The sequence below is a fragment of the Poecilia mexicana genome, unplaced genomic scaffold, assembly GCF_051168715.1.
Source record: "Poecilia mexicana isolate PSO_F unplaced genomic scaffold, ASM5116871v1 scaffold_5, whole genome shotgun sequence".
Taxonomy (NCBI): domain Eukaryota; kingdom Metazoa; phylum Chordata; class Actinopteri; order Cyprinodontiformes; family Poeciliidae; genus Poecilia; species Poecilia mexicana.
This window is the reverse complement of record NW_028263374.1, coordinates 4,749,010-4,770,819: the sequence shown is the minus strand read 5'-3', so window position 1 is coordinate 4,770,819 and position 21,810 is coordinate 4,749,010. Positions and strand designations below refer to the sequence as shown.

Below are 21,810 nucleotides of genomic sequence, written 5' to 3'. Positions count from 1 at the left end.
CACGTGACCTAAATTCAGCAGTGACAATGTTCGGTTTTTGTAGCTGAAATGTGTCAAAACTGTTTTGATATTTTCAAAATTTTTCCCCACATTGAAGTTTTCTTGTGATTTATGTAACGATCAAAGACTGAAATTCTCCTTGCTTTCACACACCTGGGTGTCCATAGCAACCATCTTTTAATTTCTCTCTTCCCGGTAGAAGAAGAGTGAAATCAAGTTGTGATCCAGAATTTCAACCCTAAACTCTAGATCTCTCCTTGACTTTTAGAGGTTTCTCAGGGTTTCTTTGTTGTTGTTTTTAGCAGCTTTCTTTATGTTTCTGTCTTCCTGAAATGTTGACGTTTGCTCAACTCACTAGGGGAAGAGCTTTATTAATGCTGCATATTTCTTTCTGAATCCGTCCTTTTTTCTCTCTGTGCTGACTAATGTTTGAGTCCTGGCTGCAAAAATCAGAGCGACGCTTTAGTCACCATCTTTAGCTGCGAGGTTGGTATAAATGAGGCCGACTGTTTACATCTCTGCTTTGACAAATTGTACGGCTTACGTTTTATTAAAAAAAAAAAACAACAACTGATTATTACAGTCATGATCTGATCACTGCGTATGTTTCCTGTAACAGGACAAAACCTGAACCCTCTGTCCTCAGAACAAATTCTCACTTTCAACAACGACTTTTTCAGAAAACATTAAAACATCATACAGCAGAATATCATACGTTTTTCTGTATGACACCATGTTTTCTGTTTTTACAGCAGAAAACAGAATAATATTGTAAAACAGGGAGAAATGAAATATTCATCGCCCTGACAGCTCCTGTTTTCTGCCCTACAGGTAGACGGAGTGGCCCGGTGCTGCCAGTACCTCTGCTGGACATCATCATGATGCCAGAGGCCGGTCCATACTGTCTCCTCTGCCGTTCCACCTCGCTGTTTGCGTCCCGTCCATGGCTTCGTGCACTGTGGCTCCTGCTGGTGGGCTTCAGCCCCCTCTCACTGGGCACCCAGCCCCAGTCCAGCCTCAAAATCGAGGGCGACATCACCCTGGGCGGGCTCTTCCCGGTCCACTCCCGGGGGCCTGCCGGCGTGCCCTGCGGCGAGATCAAGAGGGAGAAGGGGATCCATCGGCTGGAGGCCATGCTGTACGCCTTGGACCAGATCAACAGTGACCCCGACCTGCTGCCTAACATCACCCTGGGGGCCCGGATCCTCGACACCTGCTCCAGGGACACCTACGCCCTGGAGCAGTCGCTCACCTTCGTCCAGGCCCTCATCCAGAAGGACAACTCGGGGGTCCGCTGCTCCAACGGAGAGCCCCCCATCATCCCCAAACCGGAGAGGGTGGTGGGAGTGATCGGGGCGTCGGGCAGCTCCGTGTCCATCATGGTGGCCAACGTGCTCAGACTGTTTGCGGTGAGGCTGTACTTATTTTTGCTAATGAAGGGAAACGGCCGAGTGGCCTGAATCTCTGTCGTCTGACCGACAAAGATGGAAGCGATAAACTGCTAAAAAATGTCCGGGGTTTTTCAACTGATTTAGGGTTATTTTGATGTTCCCAATCCAAAAATCACATTGGTTTTGATCAATCAGGTCAACTTTCTGAACTATGGAGCAACATGAGCATCAAAATGCATGACTTGTTCTCACATCTGGATTGGTTTCCTGAGAATCTGATCAATGAGTGACGAGCAGGAAGAGAGGCTCCATAAGGGACAGAAAAGAGACGGAGACGTAATGTTCAATTCACATGTACTTCTCCTTATCAGTGATTATTATTTAATTTACAGAAATGCAAGTTTATAACATTTAATTAATACACTGTTCTCCCAAAACCTTTTTTTGGATAAGAAATATTAACAGAAATGAACTGATAATGTCACAAAATGTCATTGATATAGTCAGACGATTAGATTTTGAGCTATAAGCTACAGAACAAAAACCTGACTGAGAAAAATGGATGTCATTTTAGCATTCAGTGGTACGAAATAGTCCTAATTCAGTTGAAAAAACATATACATTTTCCGTAACCCAGGCGTGAGCTGTAGATACTTTAGATAGGCCCAAAGATTGTGACAGATATGAAATAGAAGCTTTAGTTGATATTTCTGAAGGCTAGTGAAGCAAAAAATAAAAAAATAAAAAATTGAAAACATTTTCCACTTTATAAATACTCTAATGCAACCATTGTAGAATTGTTTCCAAGTTTTCAGTTTAACTTCAGATTTAATGAGTTGACTAAAAACTTCTCTCAAAATGACCAGATCTTTTCTAACGTTACTTATTGTCAATCGTCTCTATCTTTTGATTTTGGTTCCTTTACTGTCTCAACCAGTTTAGCACCATATTTGTTTTTGTTGTTGTTTGTCTTAAAGCCCACCATTTGACTGAAAGCATCTGTGTTTGTTCCAGTAGGACTTTGGTTGGTATTCATTTGAAAAAATATATATCAGATGCTGACTGACCTCTTCTGGCTTTAAAAATGAGTTAATATATAATATTGTTTCTTTTTCTTTTGTTGGCTGAAATCAGCATATTGAATTTTGATGAGTTGTTATGTTGTGTACAATCTTGTTTTGATCTGTTTGTGTTTGAACTTTTGGTTTTCATTCATGTTCCTGTTCTGATTGCATGTTTGCTCATTTCTCACTATTTTTGGTTTGTTCCTTCGTCTTAGTTTATTCATCCTCATAATTTCTGCTTTAAGCTGGTTTAATTGGTTTAATGTTTCAGTTTCAGTATTTTCCCCCCCTTCTGCTTTGACTCACCTGATTCACCTCCCCAGCTGTTTTTCATGTCCTCACGTGCCTCTGTCTGCTCCCTTCCTCACCTGTGATCAGCTCTTCTGGCGCCTTTCTCCCTCAGTACTGAAGCTGCCCTTCCTCTTTCACTCACTGCTGGATCCTCTGTTATGGTGCAGAACTGTAGCACAAAATGAAAATGACATAATTTTGAACACATTCTCCCTGATAAAGATCAGTAAACTTTTATGTATTCAGTCCCCTTTAATAGAATACCCCTAAATAAAATCCAGTGTAAGTAATTGGCTTCAGAAGCCACATAATGAATTGAATGTAATCTCGGTATGAATCCAGATGTTTTTTGAAGGAAAGTGTCAGTCTACAGGTGATGTGAGAAAAAGTGCTGAAAAGGCAAATAGTCAAACATCTCTCAAATCTGAACACCACTTTGTTTTTCAGACTTAATTTGCCCTGAATTTTGTGAGACATTTACCGTTTTTTTTTTTACTTCGGCTCATAATCCACACACTGCTTTGTGATCTTTCTAATCAAATAGTCATAAAATGACAAGATGCGTGACAAGATGTGACTAAAATTTAAACGGTAACGCATTTTTAACTCGCTGTCCCTGTACACCATTAACTCATTCTGTGAAATCCCACCTTCAGTTATCCGACAAGCTGAGCTGAAAAACCAAACCGGGTGTTTGGTACGTGCCTGAACGTCGCACACAGCGTCGCAGCGCGTGTTGAGGCAGCAGCCAAACAGAAGCGGCTTGCAGTCGAGGCAGATGCTAACTACAGAATCACAGATCCCACCCTCCTCTTCTAAAAACCTCTCAGCAGCTCAATGGAGGGATGGGGGAAAAAACAAAACAAAACAGCATCAGAGCAGCAGGATGACGCTGATTCAGGATGAAGCTAACTTATGACCTGGGTTGGGTACATTTAGCTAAATGCTGTATTTGCTCCTGATATCCAGATAGCAACAGACTGCAGAGGCTTCTAGTCTGAGATACAACATAGACTGAATAACTGATCTTAATCGGGCTGGGTGAGTTACATTATAATAATAATTATTATTATTATTGTTACTGTTATTGTTCATTTTTATGCAATGACTGATGCAAACAAGGCTTCTTGCCTTGACAAATGTCCACTCAACACTAGTTTCAACTTTTGTTCCAAACATGTGCTACTATGAAATAGCTGCAAACTTAAAGGCTAAGCAGAAACCAGAGAAGCAGCCAAGAGGCCTAACAGCTGCAGAAACATAAAGGTCAGATTTAAGAATCTATCGACGGGACAACCTTTAGTCCCTGCACTCCATGAATTCGACCTTTTTATGGAAGATGGGCAAGAAAAAAAAAGAAAAAAACAAGAAGCTCTGTTTTCAGTTTGCCACCAGCCATGTTGGGAACACAGCCAATATGTGGCAGGAAATGCTCTCCATAGATGACACCAAACATCTTGAGAGAAACACAATATGTTTTCAGAAACCCACAGATCTGGTCAGATCCAGTTTGAGTTGGCCGTTGACCACTTGGCAGGACACAGTGACCCCAACATACACCGACTTTTATCAAAACACGTTCATGTGTTAAAATTTAGGCTGTATATAAAGGCTTCAAAAACAAGTCAGACAGCGAAAGGATGAAAAGAGATTGCAGTTCAATTTGCAATAATTAACCCATTTCACTGTTTATTTATATAAGAATTAACAACTCTAATGGAAGTTAATTACAAAAACATAATCTGTCATTGTGTCTTTTACACACCCACCTCGGGAAACGCAGATTTTTCCCTCCCGACTCATAAATTCGTGCAGCTTCTCACAGCCGCCGCTCCCGCTCTGAACCACGTCTTTGACAGTTTCGGCGAGATGTTCCGTCACGAAGGGGATCGCTGTGTCACCGATGTGGCTCATTGATTGTACCACCAGAATTAGAGCGGATGCCTCTGTGGGATTAATTTGCTGGGGATTATGCGTTGTCTCGCTCATTAGCTATTTGTATGCAAACATTTGGATCTGCTATGGATCCTGGTGCAGACTCTTCGTTTCATAAAAGAGGTCTCATTTTTGGGGGGGTTGAGGGAGGAACCAACCCCCTCCCCCCAAAAAAAAAAAATGGTGTTGCTTGAAATATCAAGCAGGAAATTAGGAGTTTGGGAGGGTTCAAAACAGCTGCTACACTGAGCTGCATCAAGTAACATTTATTGTATGGCTTACAGCTGAGAAATGCTAACCTTTTTCTAGTCTCTTGATCGCTGTCTCTCCCTCTGTGCTTAACATAATTTGCTTAAAACCCCTATAATCCTTCCAGATAATCTGTGAAATGGTTCTCGCCCCTCTCTCCTTCTCCCTTCCCCAGCCCTTGTGTCTACCTTTCCCCCCCTCCTCTTGCTCCCTGCTCCCTGCGGAGGGCTTCAGTGTTAAGCCACGCTGAAGCCCTGGATGGCATTAGCAGGTTCAGGGTTAAGGCTGCCAACATGCACTGCCGTCATTAAAAGAAGTAGCACACTAGTAAATTAATCTCCATATCCATTTTTTTTTACCCAGAAACAAATGCTTTTAGCTTGTTGCATCTGAATTTCTATGTCAGCCACTAAGAGTTAAATCTAGACCAAATGTTTCTTTTTTTTATGCTCAACATCCAGGCAGGATAAATATAGAAAGCATTCATTTAGACTTTGTGTTTCTGTGAGTAAGTGGTGCATCATCCTCTGACACGGCTCACTGCATTCTCTTGTCATTTCTTTTTTACCTTTTTTTTTATTATTCACGCATCAGCCTAATAATCAGCGCCACTCGCATTTTTCCACTCGACCCGTCCCCTCTGCTCACGGCTGACCCGTCCCGTGTGTGTGTGTCCCAGATCCCCCAGATCAGCTACGCCTCCACCGCCCCGGAGCTGAGCGACAACAGCCGCTACGAGTTCTTCTCCCGCGTGGTGCCCCCAGACTCCTACCAGGCCCAGGCCATGCTGGACATTGTCAAGGCCATGGGGTGGAACTACGTCTCCACGCTGGCCTCTGAAGGCAACTACGGGGAGAGCGGCGTCGATGCCTTCGTGCAGATATCCAGAGAAGCAGGTCGAGTTTCGCTGCCCGTGACACTGTAAATTTGCTTCTACAAATGAGGGGGATTACTCACCGAGCTGCGCTCCTCTCGCTTATTAAACGACTGGAATACGAAAGGGCAATCCCTTAATACTCAATGATGAACAATTGCAGCTCATTGTCATGTAGGTCTTACCGTTAATGTATTGATTCAAAACCATTTAAAGTCATACATCAGTGACCAGAGGGCATGCTAACACTTTGACGTTTATAGCAATTTTGACAAACAAACAAAGATGTGTACAAGGGCTTAAAATGAATTAATGTTTTCTGGAATATTATCCTAAAAATTTATAACTAAATTGAGGAATTGTTGTTTTTAATGGTATAATTTTTGGTACAGCCGGTATAACTTTCTGAGGTGTATGCAAACTCATTATTGGGGCATTCTCGAAGGGGCTGGAGCGCCTTTCTATGAAATAATGGCGAGCGACATGGGGGTAGGCGTGGGAGCGGAACGGCACCTAATCAGTTATTGATTGTGTAATTTGCACAAGCAACAGCTGTTACTAGTAACTTCAGAAAATGCTGACTAGAAATAATTTTTCCACCATTATTTTGGCGCCCCACCTGACGTAGCACCCCACCCATACGTCACGTTAGATACCCACTTTTTGGGTACAGCTAAAAACTGTTTTAAAGTAAGTGTAACAAGCACAGTTTTTAAACAAATTAACTTTTTAAAGTCGATTAGAGTTTATAAACATTCTAGCTAATAACCAATCACTTTCTGTTCACCTCTGGAATAGATATACATAAAACTGTAGGAAAGAATGGCATTTTAGGGCCACTAAATCTCAAGAACTTATTTTTTTCCTTCTCCAAAGTTTCTTGGTGTGGCATTAGGAACTCCATGTAATTTCAAAATATTATGTTAAATTAAAAAAAAAGAAAAAAAGTGGTGGTCAGAAAGCAGGAAACGGATCAGCATTCATAAAGACCCAAAACATTTGGCCAAGTCACAAAAACAGCAACGATTGTGCTGCTGGCGATTTAAATAAAGGCAGTAATTTCTCAAAAGTTAGACTTTTCTCATTGATGGATAACGTAACTGGGATAAAAGATTCATTTTTTATGTCTGTTTAGACATCTTTACCAGTGCAAACTGAGCAGATGGTCATGATTTCTTGTCCGGGAATCGTAACGAGTCAGATGTTAGCACCAAGTCCAGAGCTAACAGCTGTGTTTTCACACTGAAAAAACAGGAGTCGTGTAAATTCCCTGCAGCCACACTTGATGGTACTTAGTGCTGCTACACAAAAAGCTAGCGTGCCAAATTAGGCTCTTTAACAGTGTACTTGCTAAAGAGCAGCGTGCTAGTAGAAGTCTCAGAGCTCCTTGCGTGACCCTACATTCTTTAATCTTTCATGACTACACTACTAAGAACTTATTATGCCTGACTTTTGAGATAAACCAGGGCAGCAACTAAACCACGTACACCTCCTATCAATATTTGACAGCATACATGTAGCCCTGCAAAACTGTTTGTATGTATTGATTTTTCTAGACAACTGTTGGTTGTGCATTTCACAAAGTTAGTGTTTCAGGGAAGTGTGGCATGAAGAAAACTTCCTGAACATTTCTCTTAACACTTATGAAATAGTCCTGCTTGTAGTTGGTAGAGGACACAACAAGCATGTGGAACAAGATGTTTTTGTTGATATTGAACAGATAATTTATGCTCAAAAACCAATAGGAATGAAATAAAATGCATTGGTTCTGATAGCTTTGTTCCCCCTAATAAATGAAATCGTCATTTAATAAGTGGATTTTGTTTTTACTCGTCGTTTGATATTAAAATTAGTTTGATGACCTGAACATTTAAAGGAGTAGTACTGTGTAAAATCAACTTTTCTGAGTTTTACATGATGTTATGATGATATTCCCTCATCATACCTGGAGAGTTGCTGTGATTCTTTCATGCATGTTTGAGAAATCCTTTAATCTCCCACGGCAACCGCTCAGCTGTGCATAACGCTTGGGTGGACCTAGCTCCGCCCTCAAGACGCAGCTCCTCCTCTGAGCTGCAGTTTCCAAACTTCTGACCTTCGGCCTCACAGAGCAGCTCCTCTCCTACTCAGCTCCTTCAGACTAGTCATCAGCAATTAGCAAACATCTGCTGGAACTGTGCATGCTAAAGAGCTACTTCTTGGTAAAACACTGGTAAAATTGTTGTTAAAGGGTTAATAGAAGAGCCATGTTGTGAATACTTCCTAAAGGCGGAGTTTCAGAAAGAGCAGGAGTTTTTAAAAAGAGAGAGGCCCAATTACAAGGCGCTAAACTACAAAGCCATGTTTCTTTTAAGTCGCATTTGATGTCTGTAGAATTTCTATAACAACTGAAAGTAACACAGTTACTTGATTACGCTATAAAATGGCACCATGTGTCTGGAAAACACACAAGAAATTTGCGGGATGGTAAAATACTTTTTACAGCACATTATTTAATTACCCCTGTGGAACCAATAAAGTATTTTTGAACTGAATTGGATGTACAGTCCCGACATCGTCTGTACTGCCTGTTTTGCAGGGGGTCTCTGCATCGCTCAGTCCATAAAGATCCCCAGAGAGCCCAGACGAGGCGAGTTCGACAAAATCATCAAGAGACTGATGGAGACGTCTAACGCTCGCGGAGTCATCATCTTTGCTAATGAGGACGACATCAAGTGAGCCAAGCTCCACTGGCTGCCGCAGTTATGATATGAGAGCTGACGAAACCTACCAGAGAATGATCCATTATTTTTTGCGTTTGTGTGTTTCAGACGGGTACTACAGGCTGCAAAAAAAGCCAACCTGACAGGCCACTTCCTGTTTGTCGGGTCCGACAGCTGGGGGGCCAAAAGCTCCCCCATCGAAGATCAGGAAGAGGTGGCAGAGGGAGCAGTCACCATCCTGCCGAAAAGAGCCTCTATTGATGGTATGCGAGATTTATACATCTGGGATGACTGGATGCACATCCAATGGGATATTACATATGACATTTATCAATGAGTTGACTAATAATGCAATAAAATAGTTCATGAATGACTGATAAGTCCGATCTGATATTGTCGTCCTATTTAAATTGAGGAAACCAGAATCACATTCAAACTTGCTTGTATAAAAACATGACTTTTTTTTCCCCCTTCTGATTTTCCCCCCAGCTGTGTGTTTCACTGACGTATAAACCCCCATGAACTTGAACTCATTACGAAATGCTTCTCGATCCAGGCTTTGACCAGTACTTCACCTCGAGGTCGCTGGAAAACAACAGAAGAAACATCTGGTTTGCTGAATTCTGGGAGGACGACTTCAAGTGCAAACTGACTCGACCCGGCATAAAATACGACCCCGACAGAAGGAAATGCACAGGTGAGGAGCCCACGGTTTCAATACGCAGCGAAGACAGCGACCGTACACGTCTGAAACTTAACCTCGGCTCTCTGTGTGTGTGACATGATGTTTCCCGCTAGGCGAAGAAAGAATCAGCCGGGACTCTCAGTACGAACAGGAGGGCAAGGTGCAGTTTGTCATCGACGCCGTGTACGCCATGGCCCACGCGCTCCACAGCATGCACATGGACCTCTGTCCCGGCTCCATGGGCGTCTGCGAGAAGATGGACCCCGTGGAGGGCCGGATGCTCCTCCAGTACATTCGCTCTGTAAACTTTAACGGTGAGTCTTCAGCCGCTGGCCTGATTTTTCCACCTTTTCCTGTGTCACGTTTAGAAAAGAGGACAAACTGGAAGGAAATTAAGATTTAGACCTATCAAAGGCCGTTTTGACAAAAAAAAGAAAAAGAAAAAAAGAAGCTGATTTAAAGGGGAGAGTGGCAGAAGGGAAGGCCAGCTTTAATATGAAAGCTTTGAGATGCTTTCTGCTTATGCTCCAAACTGCAGAACACAACACGTTGCTTTCCTTTCAAAGCGCGTCCCCTCCCCTCCCCTCCCCTCCCCTCGGGGCTACCTCCTCGGCCTTTTGTGCGCACAACACTCCCGCTTTTCATCCCTCCCTCGTCTTTTATTGAAAAAGAGTCACAGTTTGGAAAAATGAAAAAAAAAAAAAGTGTTCTATGAAAGCATCCTATTTACTGCTTTCCTCCTTCCTGGGCGACCTTGTCTTGTATAGAAGACTTTCTGATTGAGAGCGCCTGCGGGGACCCGAGAGGAGCATTCAATCACGTTAGGGCAAGAGAGCAGAGTGCGCTGAAAGACTGTACGCTTGGAGCCACTAAAAAGCGTCCTGCACTTAGCTTTCAAATGACTGCGCGAGACTAAAGTAAGCAATACTGTATTCAACAGTGTGTGGGCATTTTATCTCTCTCTCGGTATCCTCGGTTTCTCTGTCACACGTCTTGTGTGGGTTCAACTTCTTAAAAGTCTTCCTCCAAACAACAGGCAGCGCAGGTACGGCGGTGATGTTCAATGAGAATGGAGACGCTCCTGGTCGCTACGATATCTTCCAGTACCAAATGTCCAATGTCAGCAACCCCGGCTACAGGGTCATCGGCCAGTGGACAAACCACCTGCGACTTAACGTAAATATCTGCACCACTCAGACCTTTTATACCAACTAATGGGAAATTACCAACAAATAAAGCATCTGGTTTTGTCAAAGAGAATCTGTCAGTAGAGAAAATAAAAATAATAGTGATATAATAAAAAAAATATTTCTTTGTTTTTATTTTTTCACAGGTGTTAGAAAATGATCATTGGTTCTCTAAAACTTATATAATCCTTCAAAATAACACCTATTTTCAATATATATTGTTTTATTACTAACTTTGCTGATATCCAGGTGAATTTGCCTCATGCTAGTGCCATGTTCCACCTGTGCTTACAATATGAAAAATCAATTAGATGTGAGTCTAAATGAGAGGGACTTCAGTCCACAATGGAAGACTTCATCCTGTAAGATAATTTGGATTATGAAATTTCAACCTTTCCAACATTTTCCAGTGGGAGAAAATCAGCTGGAGTGAATAAAGTCAGAAATCTAAGTAGAAAGTTCCAAATTGTGAGGTTTTGTTTTTCAGCTCAGTCAAATTTAGCAAACAATATTTTCTATTAGTGTTATCTACGTGATGACAGAAATCAAGACTGGTTACACAAGTGTGTGTTTGAACCTCTACCGTAGCTGGAGGAGATGCAGTGGTCAGGAGGCGACCGCAAGATCCCGGAGTCCGTGTGCAGCTTCCCCTGTGAGCCCGGTGAGAGGAAGAAGATGGTGAAGGGTGTTCCCTGCTGCTGGCACTGTGAGCTCTGTGACGGCTACCAGTTCCTGCTGGACGAGTTCACCTGTGACATGTGCCCTTTTGACATGCGGCCCCTGAAGAACCGCACAGGCTGTCGTCCCACGCCCATAATCAAGCTGGAGTGGAGCTCTCCATGGGCCATCATCCCCGTCTTCCTGGCCATACTGGGAATCTTAGCCACGACCGGAGTCATCGCCACCTTCGTCCGATTCAACGACACGCCCATTGTTCGCGCATCTGGTAGAGAGCTGAGCTACGTCTTGCTGACGGGCATCTTTCTCATCTACCTCATCACCTTCTTCATGATTGCGGAGCCCAGTGCGGGTGTGTGCACCATACGCAGGCTGCTGCTGGGTCTCGGGATGTGCATCAGCTACGCCGCCATGCTCACCAAGACCAATCGGATCTACCGGATCTTTGAACAGGGCAAGAAATCAGTCACGCCTCCCAAGTTCATCAGCCCCACTTCTCAGCTGATTATCACCTTCATCCTCATTTCGGTTCAGGTAAACCGGTAAACGTTTTGGTGACATACATCATCAGTTCAGTACCTGCAGCAGTCTAATGCTTCTCTCTCTCTCTGTAGTTACTGGGGGTGTTCGTTTGGTTTGGCGTGGTTCCCCCTCACACAACCATTGACTACGACGAGCTAAAGCCTCCGAATCCGGAGTTTGCACGTGGGATCCTGAAGTGCGACATGTCCGATCTGTCGCTCATACTCTGTCTGAGCTATAGCATTGTGCTCATGATCACCTGCACGGTGTATGCCATCAAGAGCAGAGGAGTCCCGGAGACCTTCAACGAGGCAAAGCCCATTGGCTTCACCATGTACACCACCTGCATCATCTGGCTGGCCTTCGTTCCCATCTTTTTTGGAACAGCACAGTCTACAGAGAAGGTACAAGTATGAACTCTGTTTTCTGCTGCCCAACATCTGGGACAGCAGGGAGCTGACATATTTTTTTATTGAGGAATTCTTTTTAATTTTGAAGTGTCTTTGATTTGAAAGTGTCACATTGTCCATTTTTGCTGTAATTAAAGTGGTAGAAATAAGAAAAATGATTGGGTCATTTGAAACTAGGTCAGGACGACACGTAAACATCACGTCTAGTCTTATTGAGCTCTTAGAGTACTTCATACAGTGGAATGTACTTTCACTATTATGTATTCAGACTTTTCAGACTGTACCCTTTGTGCACGTTCTTACCATTCACTAATCTAAGTGTCAATGAACACAAGGGTGAGGCAGGATTCAGTACCTCACATCTTGCCAACAGATACAGTAGGAATGCTCCACTCTTGCCTTTTAACTGCAGATATGTAAAAAAATCAACAAAAAACACTAAAGACCTAGGCTGACTGAGGTCTATTAAGTAGTGGAGTCCCTGAACTTCTGAATTTTTGCAACTTGTGTGCCACCTGTCACTGAACAATTCGGACTGTGTTCTTTTAATGCAGGTACACCTGCGCTGGCATTTCAATGGGCCATTTTCAGAGAATACCGCACCAACGTACACGTCTAATGTAAACACCAGACCACTTGCTCAGCTCGAGTGCGCTTAATGCAAACTTTTAAAAGCGTAACTAACTCAGCATTAAGGGCTCAACACATGGGGGCGCTCAACCCAACACACAGCAGAACATAGAGCGAGCATGTAGAAGATTCTCTGACCAGAGGAGACCCTAACTTAACTTTCTGGGCTATGTGTAAAACAATATGCGGTGAAAATCTAACATATCACACCATCGCACACCACAGTAAAACACGGTGTCAGCAGCATGCTGTGGGCATGGGGGCAGGGTAGCTGAAGCTGAGCAGAAGATGGATGGAGACTAAGAGTTGTGAACACATTTGCAAACCGGTGTAGGTCTAAAAAAAAGACAATAGATGCTGCGTTGGCTCTCTTTTAAGACAACTCTCTCTCCTTGATCCCTATGAAGGCATTAAATTGGTGCAGTAGCTGAAATTATTGCCACACACAAAGGAAAGCACACTCACAGTTGGAAAGTGAAAGAAAAGAAACCCTCAAATCCTCAAAGTGAAATCTCGGTTTGCTGCCTGTCAAATCGTATTTGCTTTCCGCTGCCCTCGCAGAACATCCTGCCACCACTGTACTTAGGGTTTAAATTAGCTTCGGGGTTATTTTCTGCCGCAACAAAATACGGGACTGATGGAGGAATATCGGAGAAAAAAAATACGGATAGGCTTTGACTAATCAAGAGCTGCATTATGACTCAGTCATGCTGAAACAATTAAAGCCTTGGGGTGCTTTTAAAGTCTTTTCACCTCTTCAAACTGGAAGTGAAGTGAATGAAGACAGGAAGGGAAGAAGAAAGGAGGGCAGACGAGTCGACGGGATGATCCGGCCGCTCGGAGACCAATTTAACCCTCTCGTTCAATTAATCATCACTTTGGGAAAAACGGCTAAATATAGGCCGCGTCTTCTGTCCGCGTCGTGGAAGTGACATCTGTTATCAAGCCGTCACGTGCAGAGAGCAGCGCGCGGGGAGGAGCTGGTCTACCTGTTAGCTCGAAACATGGCGACGGCAAAGTTAGTTTCTGAGCACGTCTCTCTGCTCACCCCGGGGCCAAACACACGCACGCACACACACACGCACACACACTCTCCACTGTACTACAAAATCACTGAAAGCTTCTCCAAGAAAGAAGATTCCTCCGAGAAGAAATAAATAATGATACAAAAAAGGGAAACATGCGAAAGATGGCAGAGGACAGCAGTATAACCTCAACTCAGAAGCGACAGAATGATGGTTGGTGATTTATTTATGGCAGCAGACGTATGTCTTATTCATGGCACATGGACTTCATGTTTTTTTTTTTTTTTTGTTTTTTTTTGCCTTGACAGATAAAAAAATTGTTATATATATATATATATATATATATATATATATATATATATATATATAAAATTTCACATGTTATTGGTACTTTTTGCGACTGACCCACACTAAAAAAATAAAACTAAAAAGAATGAAATTCTGAGAATAAAGCCAACAGTATGAGAATAGTATTACGAAAATAAACTCATAATATTACGAATTTATTCTCAAAATATTGACTTTTCTCCTATTGCAAAGTTTTTCTCATGTTATTTAGACTTTATTCTTGTAGTACAACTTTATTCTCGTTTTATCTTAGTATGGCCGCAGTACTCTGTCGTACTTTTTGATTATTTTTGCCATATTTTTCGTAGAAGAGTTAATGGCGAAGAGGAAATGTGAAAACCCAGAAATGGGACATCTTCTCCGGACTACATCTACGTAGACATAAACCATTCATCAGGGAACACTGGCCGCTGTGGTTTAAAATGAAATAAATAAATAAGACAACTTGTACTCCTGAACCTTGTCGTTGTTCCCAGCTCCACTGCTTGTGTTTCTCACCTCCTGTGTGTTTCTCTGTCTCTAGATGTTCATCCAGACCACCACCTTGACCGTCTCCATGAGCCTGAGCGCCACCGTGTCCCTTGGCATGCTCTACATCCCCAAGGTCTACGTCATCATCTTCCACCCGGAGCAGAACGTCCAGAAGAGGAAGCGCAGCTTCAAAGCCGTTGTCCAGGCGGCCACCGTGTCCACGCGCCTGTCCCAGAAGGTCAACGACAAGCAGAACGGAGAGTCCAAGATGGAGCCGGACAGGTCTCAGTGACACGACGGGGGGACATTTAGAGGTGGAAACATCTGAGTGTCTGTTTCTGTCCTTGAGTTGTGGAACCAAACTACCAGCAAATGTGGAGGTTTATAAAACTTTATTCAACCTGGAGGGAAACATGGAAACAAAGGAGAAACTAACACTCACACACATAGGGACTGTAACGATACTGAGCCATCTGGAATCAAATGGAAAAACAACTGATTTTTTTATGCTCCTTTATCCACCTGCAGCTCCAGTCTAAAATTTGCACACACTCATCATGGTTATGGATGTTGCATTCATTTTCGGGCTTTTATTGTTGCACATTATACAATAGGTTAATTACATTTCAAAAATATGAAATTGGTGCACAAGTTTGGATTCACTGTTGATTTTCTAATTCAAAAAGGGACAAAATGAGACGCAGAAGCTCAAATACGTACGTAAACATCCTCCCATATTTGAGTAAATGTCCTTCAGCACACAGCAGAGAAACTGCATGCTTTTTGAGGTGATCAACAGAATTCTGGCATAATTCTGCATGGATATTTCACCACTCTTCTTCTTCTTCTTTTTCTTCTTCTTCTTCTTCCTCTTCTTTTTCTTCTTCTTAGGAATGATCAACTCATTTAAATTGCAAACTGAGAGATCTTCTACCAGGTCACATCCACACGTCGCCAACGACGTGACTTTGTTGCTTTATTTACCAACTTTTAAGACAAAAAAAAAAATCTGCATTGGCCAAAATTGGAATCGACGGGTCAGGCTTTTTAAAAGATAGGCGATCGACTGGAAAAGTTGAGTCAGTGCAGCTCTAGTTGTAATGCGTTTGGGATCAGTGTCCTGTTGGATCATCCACAGGCGACCAAGTTTCAGGTGACTAGCTGTGAAGTTCAAGGATCTTGATCTAGTCCTCCTACGTCAATGATCAAACATCCAACATCCAACATCAAGTAACATCCAGTTACTTGAGGCAACTTGTGCCTCAAGTACAAAATCTGTTTCAAAATTATTTCTACATATATGAACCTATATTTATAATTTTCACCCTTTGTGGAGAACAAAAAAATCACAACTAATTTCTATTTCAAAAAAATACATATATGCTGTTTGGATTAAAGAACGGTTTAAATGTGTCTCCAAAAGCCCTTAATTAATAGATCCATGCCTACGATTGGTGGACATAAACGTCTCAGCAGGACTGTCCTTATACCTCAGCTCAATGGAGGTGTTTAGGAGTTTAAATGCTCCTTCGGAAATACTTCTTAGGAGAAAGAAAAGCATTTTCCTTTGTCCTACAGGAAGATTTACATCGTTAGTGGAAGCCGTTGGGACCAAGCGGCTCCTGAAGCACTGCATGGTTTATGTGTTTTATGTGTTTATTATGAATGTTTCACACATTGTTTATGAGGGATGACCGTCTCTTATCACACTGGAGGGAGAGAGATTTAAAACATATCAATATATCTGCATCGCTGCTGGTTTCAATAGCCAGTCGCTTATGTCACGCAATATTTATTTATTTTTTTTACTAATGTAATAATGAGAGAACCTAATTTGTTTTTAGGTGGAAACAACATTTAGGGGCACAAACAGGACGTGGGTGATTGTGAGCAGGATGTTTGTTCTCTACCTGGTACTCTTACATCAGCATTCTGGAAGACAATGTTTGGTATTTCCCCATATTGTTTGTGAAAATATGAAGCATTCTGTGAAAAGGTCAGGCTGCGTGGCAGCTATACGACTCCCGACTGGGAAGCTGCCAGAGCGCAGCCGATCGGCCTTCATCACTGTGAAAATATGTTCGAGGAAATGTTGGGAATGATTAAAATGACACTGAATCAATACGAGCTCATGTTCGCCTAATAGACCTGTTTTAGTTTCCTTTGTAAGTTTCATTCATCTCAGGATTTTTACTTCTTTTTTTTTTCACAATAGACAAAGTAAATAGTTAAGGAGCACAACTTGAACTTTTTCACTTTCTTGTTTCACCAAACTAAAGAAAACATTTTTACCCGTTAGTGGTGCTTCTTTGTTTGAAGGATGGTCTGTAGGTTTGCGGTCCTTTTTTTTTTTTTTTTGAAGTGCAAAAAGGTAACAGAGAATTCAAATGTGTTTTACTCCAGTTGGAATTTTTTTTTGTACCTAATCTTATCCTCAAAATTGAAAATCATTGCCTTTCTTTTGTTTAGTGGTAAAAATAAAATGGTATTAGCTTGTACTGCTAACAGCAGCGTTAGCAAATCCTGCTGGTTTTTGAACCTTCACCTGAAACATGGTTTACTTTGGTGTAATGTTACATCACTTCAACTAATCGAATCCCATCAGAACTGAGCAGCTACCTTCACTTAATTCATGTTTACATCACAAAAAAATTGTTTTGCAGGTTGTTCTTCAATTAGAAAAGAAACTATTTAAGTTGGATTATTATGGCTTACACCTATGAAAATTCAAATTTCAGTTCCATAAGTAAAAAAATACTACAAAAGATCAATAGACACATAATGTTAAAGAAATAAATGCGATAGTTTGTACTGCCCTCTGCTGGAGAGCACCGCTTAGTACAAATATTAGGAAAAGAAACAGACCCAAGCCAAAATAAAACAAAAAGGTTTATTTTTGGGATGGCTGACACAAACATAACATAATTAATCTAAATGTGAATCTTTATGACATAATGCCGTAAAAATAAGCTGAAAATGGGAAAATAAAAAACTCAGACAATAATGCGTCTAGTCAGAAGCGCTTCAGGACAGACTGAGTACAAATTCATCTCAACACAACAACAAAAAAAGGACTATATACATCAGACATGTTGATGTTAAAAAAATAAAGGCAGCATTTGTTGTTTTGTTTGGTGCATTTTCCTGTTTTTTAAATAAAGTAATTACAAAGTTCTGCTGCCTGACCCGTACCCTCCCACCCCCCTGGGCCACAGCAGCACCAATGATTTGTTTCTCCCCCCAAATGTCCCGACTTCATTCCAGGAAGCTGTCCAGAGTCAGACATCTTGGAATCTTAGAGGGAGGCCGAGTCACTTTTTTCCTTTTGGCTTTCAGCAGAGGCCGGATCTCGGATAAAGGAGACTGGATCAAAGAGCTCGGCTAAGGAACGATGACATGCTGGTCAAAAAACATGACTTGGTAAATATACAGCAAATATCTTAATTGCTTTTTAAGAGCTAGACTTGAGAACAAATTTGAATATATTGTGGATTTTCCAATATATTCGCACACACAACCACTAACCTCTGGTTAAATGTTCTTTAGCAAGATGCAGAGAAACACTAACATTGGTTTTAGGGAAAATAATCCCTAAAACGGCTGACAAACCAACTACTTTAAAGCTGCAGTATGTAACTTTTATTTTAAAAAATTAGTTAAATATGTCATTATGTTGTGACAGTATGGAATGAGACAGAACCTTTGGTAAAAAGTTTATTTTGTTTTGTTTCCACCTAAAAAATTAACTCTTTCAATAAATGGCCAAAATCTGTAACATACATGAGGACCATTTTGAACTTTTCTCTCCCACAGAAGTGAAAACAGAAAAAAGGATACAGGTTGGATGAATTTAGTCCGTCCTCCTAATCCATCATAGCCAGTTTGGAGCTAATAAAGAAAAAAAAACGAAATAAGACAGATGATACTTTGAGAAGCAGAGATTTGTACGTTGATTCTGTTGTACATACGACTCCAGCCTTCTTCTGAGGGTCCAACATGCTTCCAAAAGTCTTCTTTCTGAAGAGAAGGGAGTTCCTCAAAAAAGGATCAAGCGTTGAATCTTCATTCTGAGCCGACGGCAGAAAATCACTGCGTTAGGCTCAACGGGTGACAGTGAAACATGTCTTGCAGAGAGACTGCTTCAGGCCTTACCTTGCTCAGGGAGGAAAGTTTCTCGCCGTGTTTCGACGAAGACGTTCTAGAAACGAGACAAGTTTTTCCGTCTGAGCCTTAAATCGACTGACTCGTCATCCGAACCCGTCGACGCAAAGAGCTTACCCCGGTCTCTCCAGCCGCATCTTCTTCGAGGGAACCTGGGCCGGTCTCTTTGACGCGTCGTCGGGCGTGGCGATGTCATAGGTCATGTTGAGGTCAATGTCGTCTCCGTGCGCCGGCTGGTGGAGGCGGGGGGGCTTCAGCTCCAGAGGCGCTGGGCTACGGAGAAAAGCCCCGCGTGAATGACTGACGGAGTTTCCCGGGAAACCGCTTCGACGTCAGAGGAGGCTCTGAGGGAACGAACCTTTCAAAGATGAGCCTGCCGAGGGCTTCGTTGGCTCGCGTCGGCGTGCTCAGAGTCTTCTGGAGAAACTCCACTTTCTTCTTGAGGCTCTGGGGACAGAACGCGAGCGGGAATCAGCACAAGCTCCTCGGATAGCGCAAGTGTACGCGTCCGAGTTTGATGTGCTCTTACAGAGATCTCCTTGTCAGCGCCGGCCAGGTCTTTCTGCAGAGACTTCAACTCCTCTTTGAGCTGAAGCGCCTCCAGGGAAGCCTTCTGCAGCTAAAAACAACAACAACAAAAAAAAAAAAAAACGGTTGACAATCAGGACATTTTTTGGGGCGTTTGACTTAAAGCTCCAGATGTGACGCTACCTTGCTGTTTGAGGAGAGAACTTCTCTCTTCAGCTTCTCGCACATGTCGTTTGAAGACTTGAGGCTTCCTTTGAGGTTGTCATACTCTCTGTGAATACAGGGAAGTAGATGAAAATGTTTTGAGGAAACAGAATTAAGAAAAATGATTCATTCTGATCAGGGTTTTTTTCTATCGAAATAAAATTAACTTATTGCCCTTCTAGATATGCGATATCTAGTATTTAGTTACAAGTACTGCTGATTACTGTGTCTGAACTCCATGGATCAAGAGCCACCCTAATCTCTCCACACAGCCCATGGCTGAACAACTTATTCACTCCCAGATATGAGGTAGCTAACTGCAGATGTGACCACCAAATCACTCAAAAGTATGTGCCTGTTTATTGGTGATAAACTTAGCAACTTTATCAATACATTTAGTGACTTTTAAGACAAATAATTTAAAAATCGGTTTTAGCAAAAATTAGCAGCTCAGGCTTTTTAAAAATTGGTGATCGGCCAAAAAACCCCAACCGGTGTGCCTCCAGTGTGCACACTGGCAAATGTGTCTGGATGTTGACAAATCCAACAGCTATAAATAATGATTTACTGTTCGTAAGCAGATTCTGTTACGTTAACAGGATGTGTGACATGGATGAAGAGACAGTGACCCCCCGGCAACAACAACAAAAATCCATCAAGCGAAGCAAAGGATCCAGCCTGACCAGCGGGTTCTTACTTCTTCAGAGAGATGCAGTAAATGGAGAGCTGCTCCACTGCTCCCTGGCTCACACCCATATCTGTGATCATGGACTCCACTTCGCCTCGCTGACCCTGCAGCAGCACGTCCAGGCTGGGGAAGACAACAGCTGGATCATCAGTTCACAACAAGTCAGTAATTAAAGTCAAAACGATTTCATCAGAATAAATCCGTCCTGCTTCCTGTGACACATAAAACATAAATAAAAAACCCACTTCGCTAAAGTGAACATTTAAATTCCTCAGTGTTACCTTTCAAAGGTTTTCATTTTGCCCCTCAGTCTGCGGACCTCCTCCTTCGCCGCCTGAATTTCGTTCTGCTGCGTCTCCAGATAAACCATCTGCTTCTGTCGACACGTCCAAACGTTACCAGGGCGACCAGTTACGGCCTCACGGGGAGGATTCATCGCGTCGGCCTCGAAACAAAAAGCCGTACCTTGAGAGCGACACAGACCATCTCCTTATCCATGACCTCTTTCCGCATGGCGTCCAGGTCTCTCCTCTGCTTGTTCACTGTGTCCTTCAAGCCGTCCATCGCCTTCTGTTTCTCCCGCCAGTCTCGATCTGAAAAAACAAACAAAAAACGATTAGATAGTGGATCAGCTGGCCATAGCACCCTTCAAATTAAAGGGGAAATTAAGTGCATGTGTGGAGCACCTCTAGAGCTTAGCAGTGCCTTCATTCGATCAACCTCATTCTGTGGAAGACATGTAGAGAACACAGTAGAGTGAAATGCAAAAACACATTCTAGAGAGCAGAATCTGTCAATTTTACCTTGATCTGACGGATTAAATTTATCCAAAGTTTTACATTTTTTAAAATAAATTTTTAAAAATCTCACTTGGACTGTTTGTTTACCTGCAGGCTCTCTGGGTCTGGAGAACCTTCTTCCCCCCCTCCTCCAATGTCAAAGAACAGCTTGTTGATGATGTGTCTGGTGCTGACCTACAGAAGAAGAAGAAAAAGAAGAAGAAAGTTATGCATCCATATGCATGAGTACATAGTTCAGATCAGGCTGTTTTCTTTGTTAATGTGAGCAGATGTTTCCTTACAGTACCTGTTTCCTGCACTGAGGACAGGTTTTGGTAGGAGCGGTCTGAAACCACTGAAGAAGACTGGAAGAAATTGGGAAAATATATTTTACACACGCACAAGAAAATGTGCTGAAATTTTTGGAGACTACTGACGGATTTGGACAGTTTAAACCGTCTTACCATTCGTAGTGAAAAGTGTGTCCACAGTGAATGGCAGATACATCTCTGTCGTGGTCAAAAAAATCCGAGCATATTGTACAATGTGCTCGGATGGGCATTTTTTTGTAAAAGACAAATAATGCTCGACCTGTTCGTGTTATATAAAAGAAACAACAAACGGTTCACGTCACGACTTTACTGTGTTACTATCTCACCAACTATCAGCGTGTTTAACAGGACATATTTTAAAATTAATGTTGTCGTCTCATGAGACACAGTGATAGCTACAATAGCAACCTAGCTAACAGCTACATTACCGGTGTTCATATTTACTAAATAGAGACGCTAAGTTACAGCACAGTCCTTCGTAACAACCTCAAGCATCCCCAAATATATCCGTAAAGCCTTATTTGAACCTAGTTAGCGCCACATAACTAACTCAAACCATAGCTAGCTAACAGTCACACAAACACTTCCTCCATCTGAGTCTGTTTCCCCGCTAGACGTTCAAACGTAAGCCCCGCCCCCTCATGGTGCGTTCACTG

General features: G+C 42.3%; 2 protein-coding genes across 3 annotated transcripts; one reads left to right on the top strand and one right to left on the bottom strand.

Annotated features, from left to right (window-relative positions):
- Window positions 1–834: 834 nt before the first annotated feature.
- On the top strand, window positions 835–16,607 carry grm6b (glutamate receptor, metabotropic 6b). The gene is made up of 10 exons (XM_088005375.1): window positions 835–1,409; window positions 5,610–5,826; window positions 8,383–8,518; window positions 8,615–8,769; window positions 9,063–9,203; window positions 9,305–9,505; window positions 10,228–10,367; window positions 10,967–11,590; window positions 11,671–11,982; window positions 14,515–16,607. Exons 1-10 carry the CDS (start codon window positions 879–881, stop codon window positions 14,752–14,754), a joined length of 2,697 nt encoding a protein of 898 aa, XP_087861501.1. The 5' UTR covers window positions 835–878; the 3' UTR covers window positions 14,755–16,607.
- Window positions 16,608–17,338: 731 nt separating this feature from the next.
- Window positions 17,339–21,787, bottom strand: traip (TRAF-interacting protein). Of its 2 annotated transcripts, none has more exons than XM_015002723.2 (15): window positions 21,287–21,787; window positions 21,130–21,187; window positions 20,931–21,017; window positions 20,730–20,769; window positions 20,509–20,636; window positions 20,325–20,419; window positions 20,053–20,166; window positions 19,335–19,422; window positions 19,153–19,242; window positions 18,982–19,070; window positions 18,741–18,896; window positions 18,615–18,660; window positions 18,431–18,529; window positions 18,300–18,350; window positions 17,339–17,825 (listed from the first exon to the last, which is right to left on the bottom strand). In XM_015002723.2, exons 1-15 carry the CDS (start codon window positions 21,382–21,384, stop codon window positions 17,718–17,720), a joined length of 1,347 nt encoding a protein of 448 aa, XP_014858209.1. In that variant the 5' UTR covers window positions 21,385–21,787; the 3' UTR covers window positions 17,339–17,717. The 2 variants fall into 2 exon arrangements, with proteins under 2 accessions (XP_014858209.1, XP_087861500.1); XM_088005374.1 differs by having other exon boundaries at window positions 20,325–20,416.
- Window positions 21,788–21,810: the final 23 nt, after the last annotated feature.

What these genes read in the sequence shown, in the direction of transcription:
- grm6b (XM_088005375.1), top strand. Translation starts at nt 879, where the DNA reads ATGATGCCAGAGGCCGGTCCATACTGTCTCCTCTGCCGTTCCACCTCG. An exon ending in GAAAAGAGCCTCTATTGATG is followed by an intron (nt 8,770 to 9,062) that starts GTATGCGAGATT and finishes TTCTCGATCCAG; the next exon opens with GCTTTGACCAGTACTTCACC. An exon ending in TCATCCTCATTTCGGTTCAG is followed by an intron (nt 11,591 to 11,670) that starts GTAAACCGGTAA and finishes CTCTCTCTGTAG; the next exon opens with TTACTGGGGGTGTTCGTTTG.
- traip (XM_015002723.2), bottom strand. Translation starts at nt 21,384, where the DNA reads ATGCCCATCCGAGCACATTGTACAATATGCTCGGATTTTTTTGACCAC. An exon ending in TACTGCATCTCTCTGAAGAA is followed by an intron (nt 19,423 to 20,052) that starts GTAAGAACCCGC and finishes CTGTATTCACAG; the next exon opens with AGAGTATGACAACCTCAAAG. An exon ending in TTCTCTCCTCAAACAGCAAG is followed by an intron (nt 19,243 to 19,334) that starts GTAGCGTCACAT and finishes TGTTGTTTTTAG; the next exon opens with CTGCAGAAGGCTTCCCTGGA.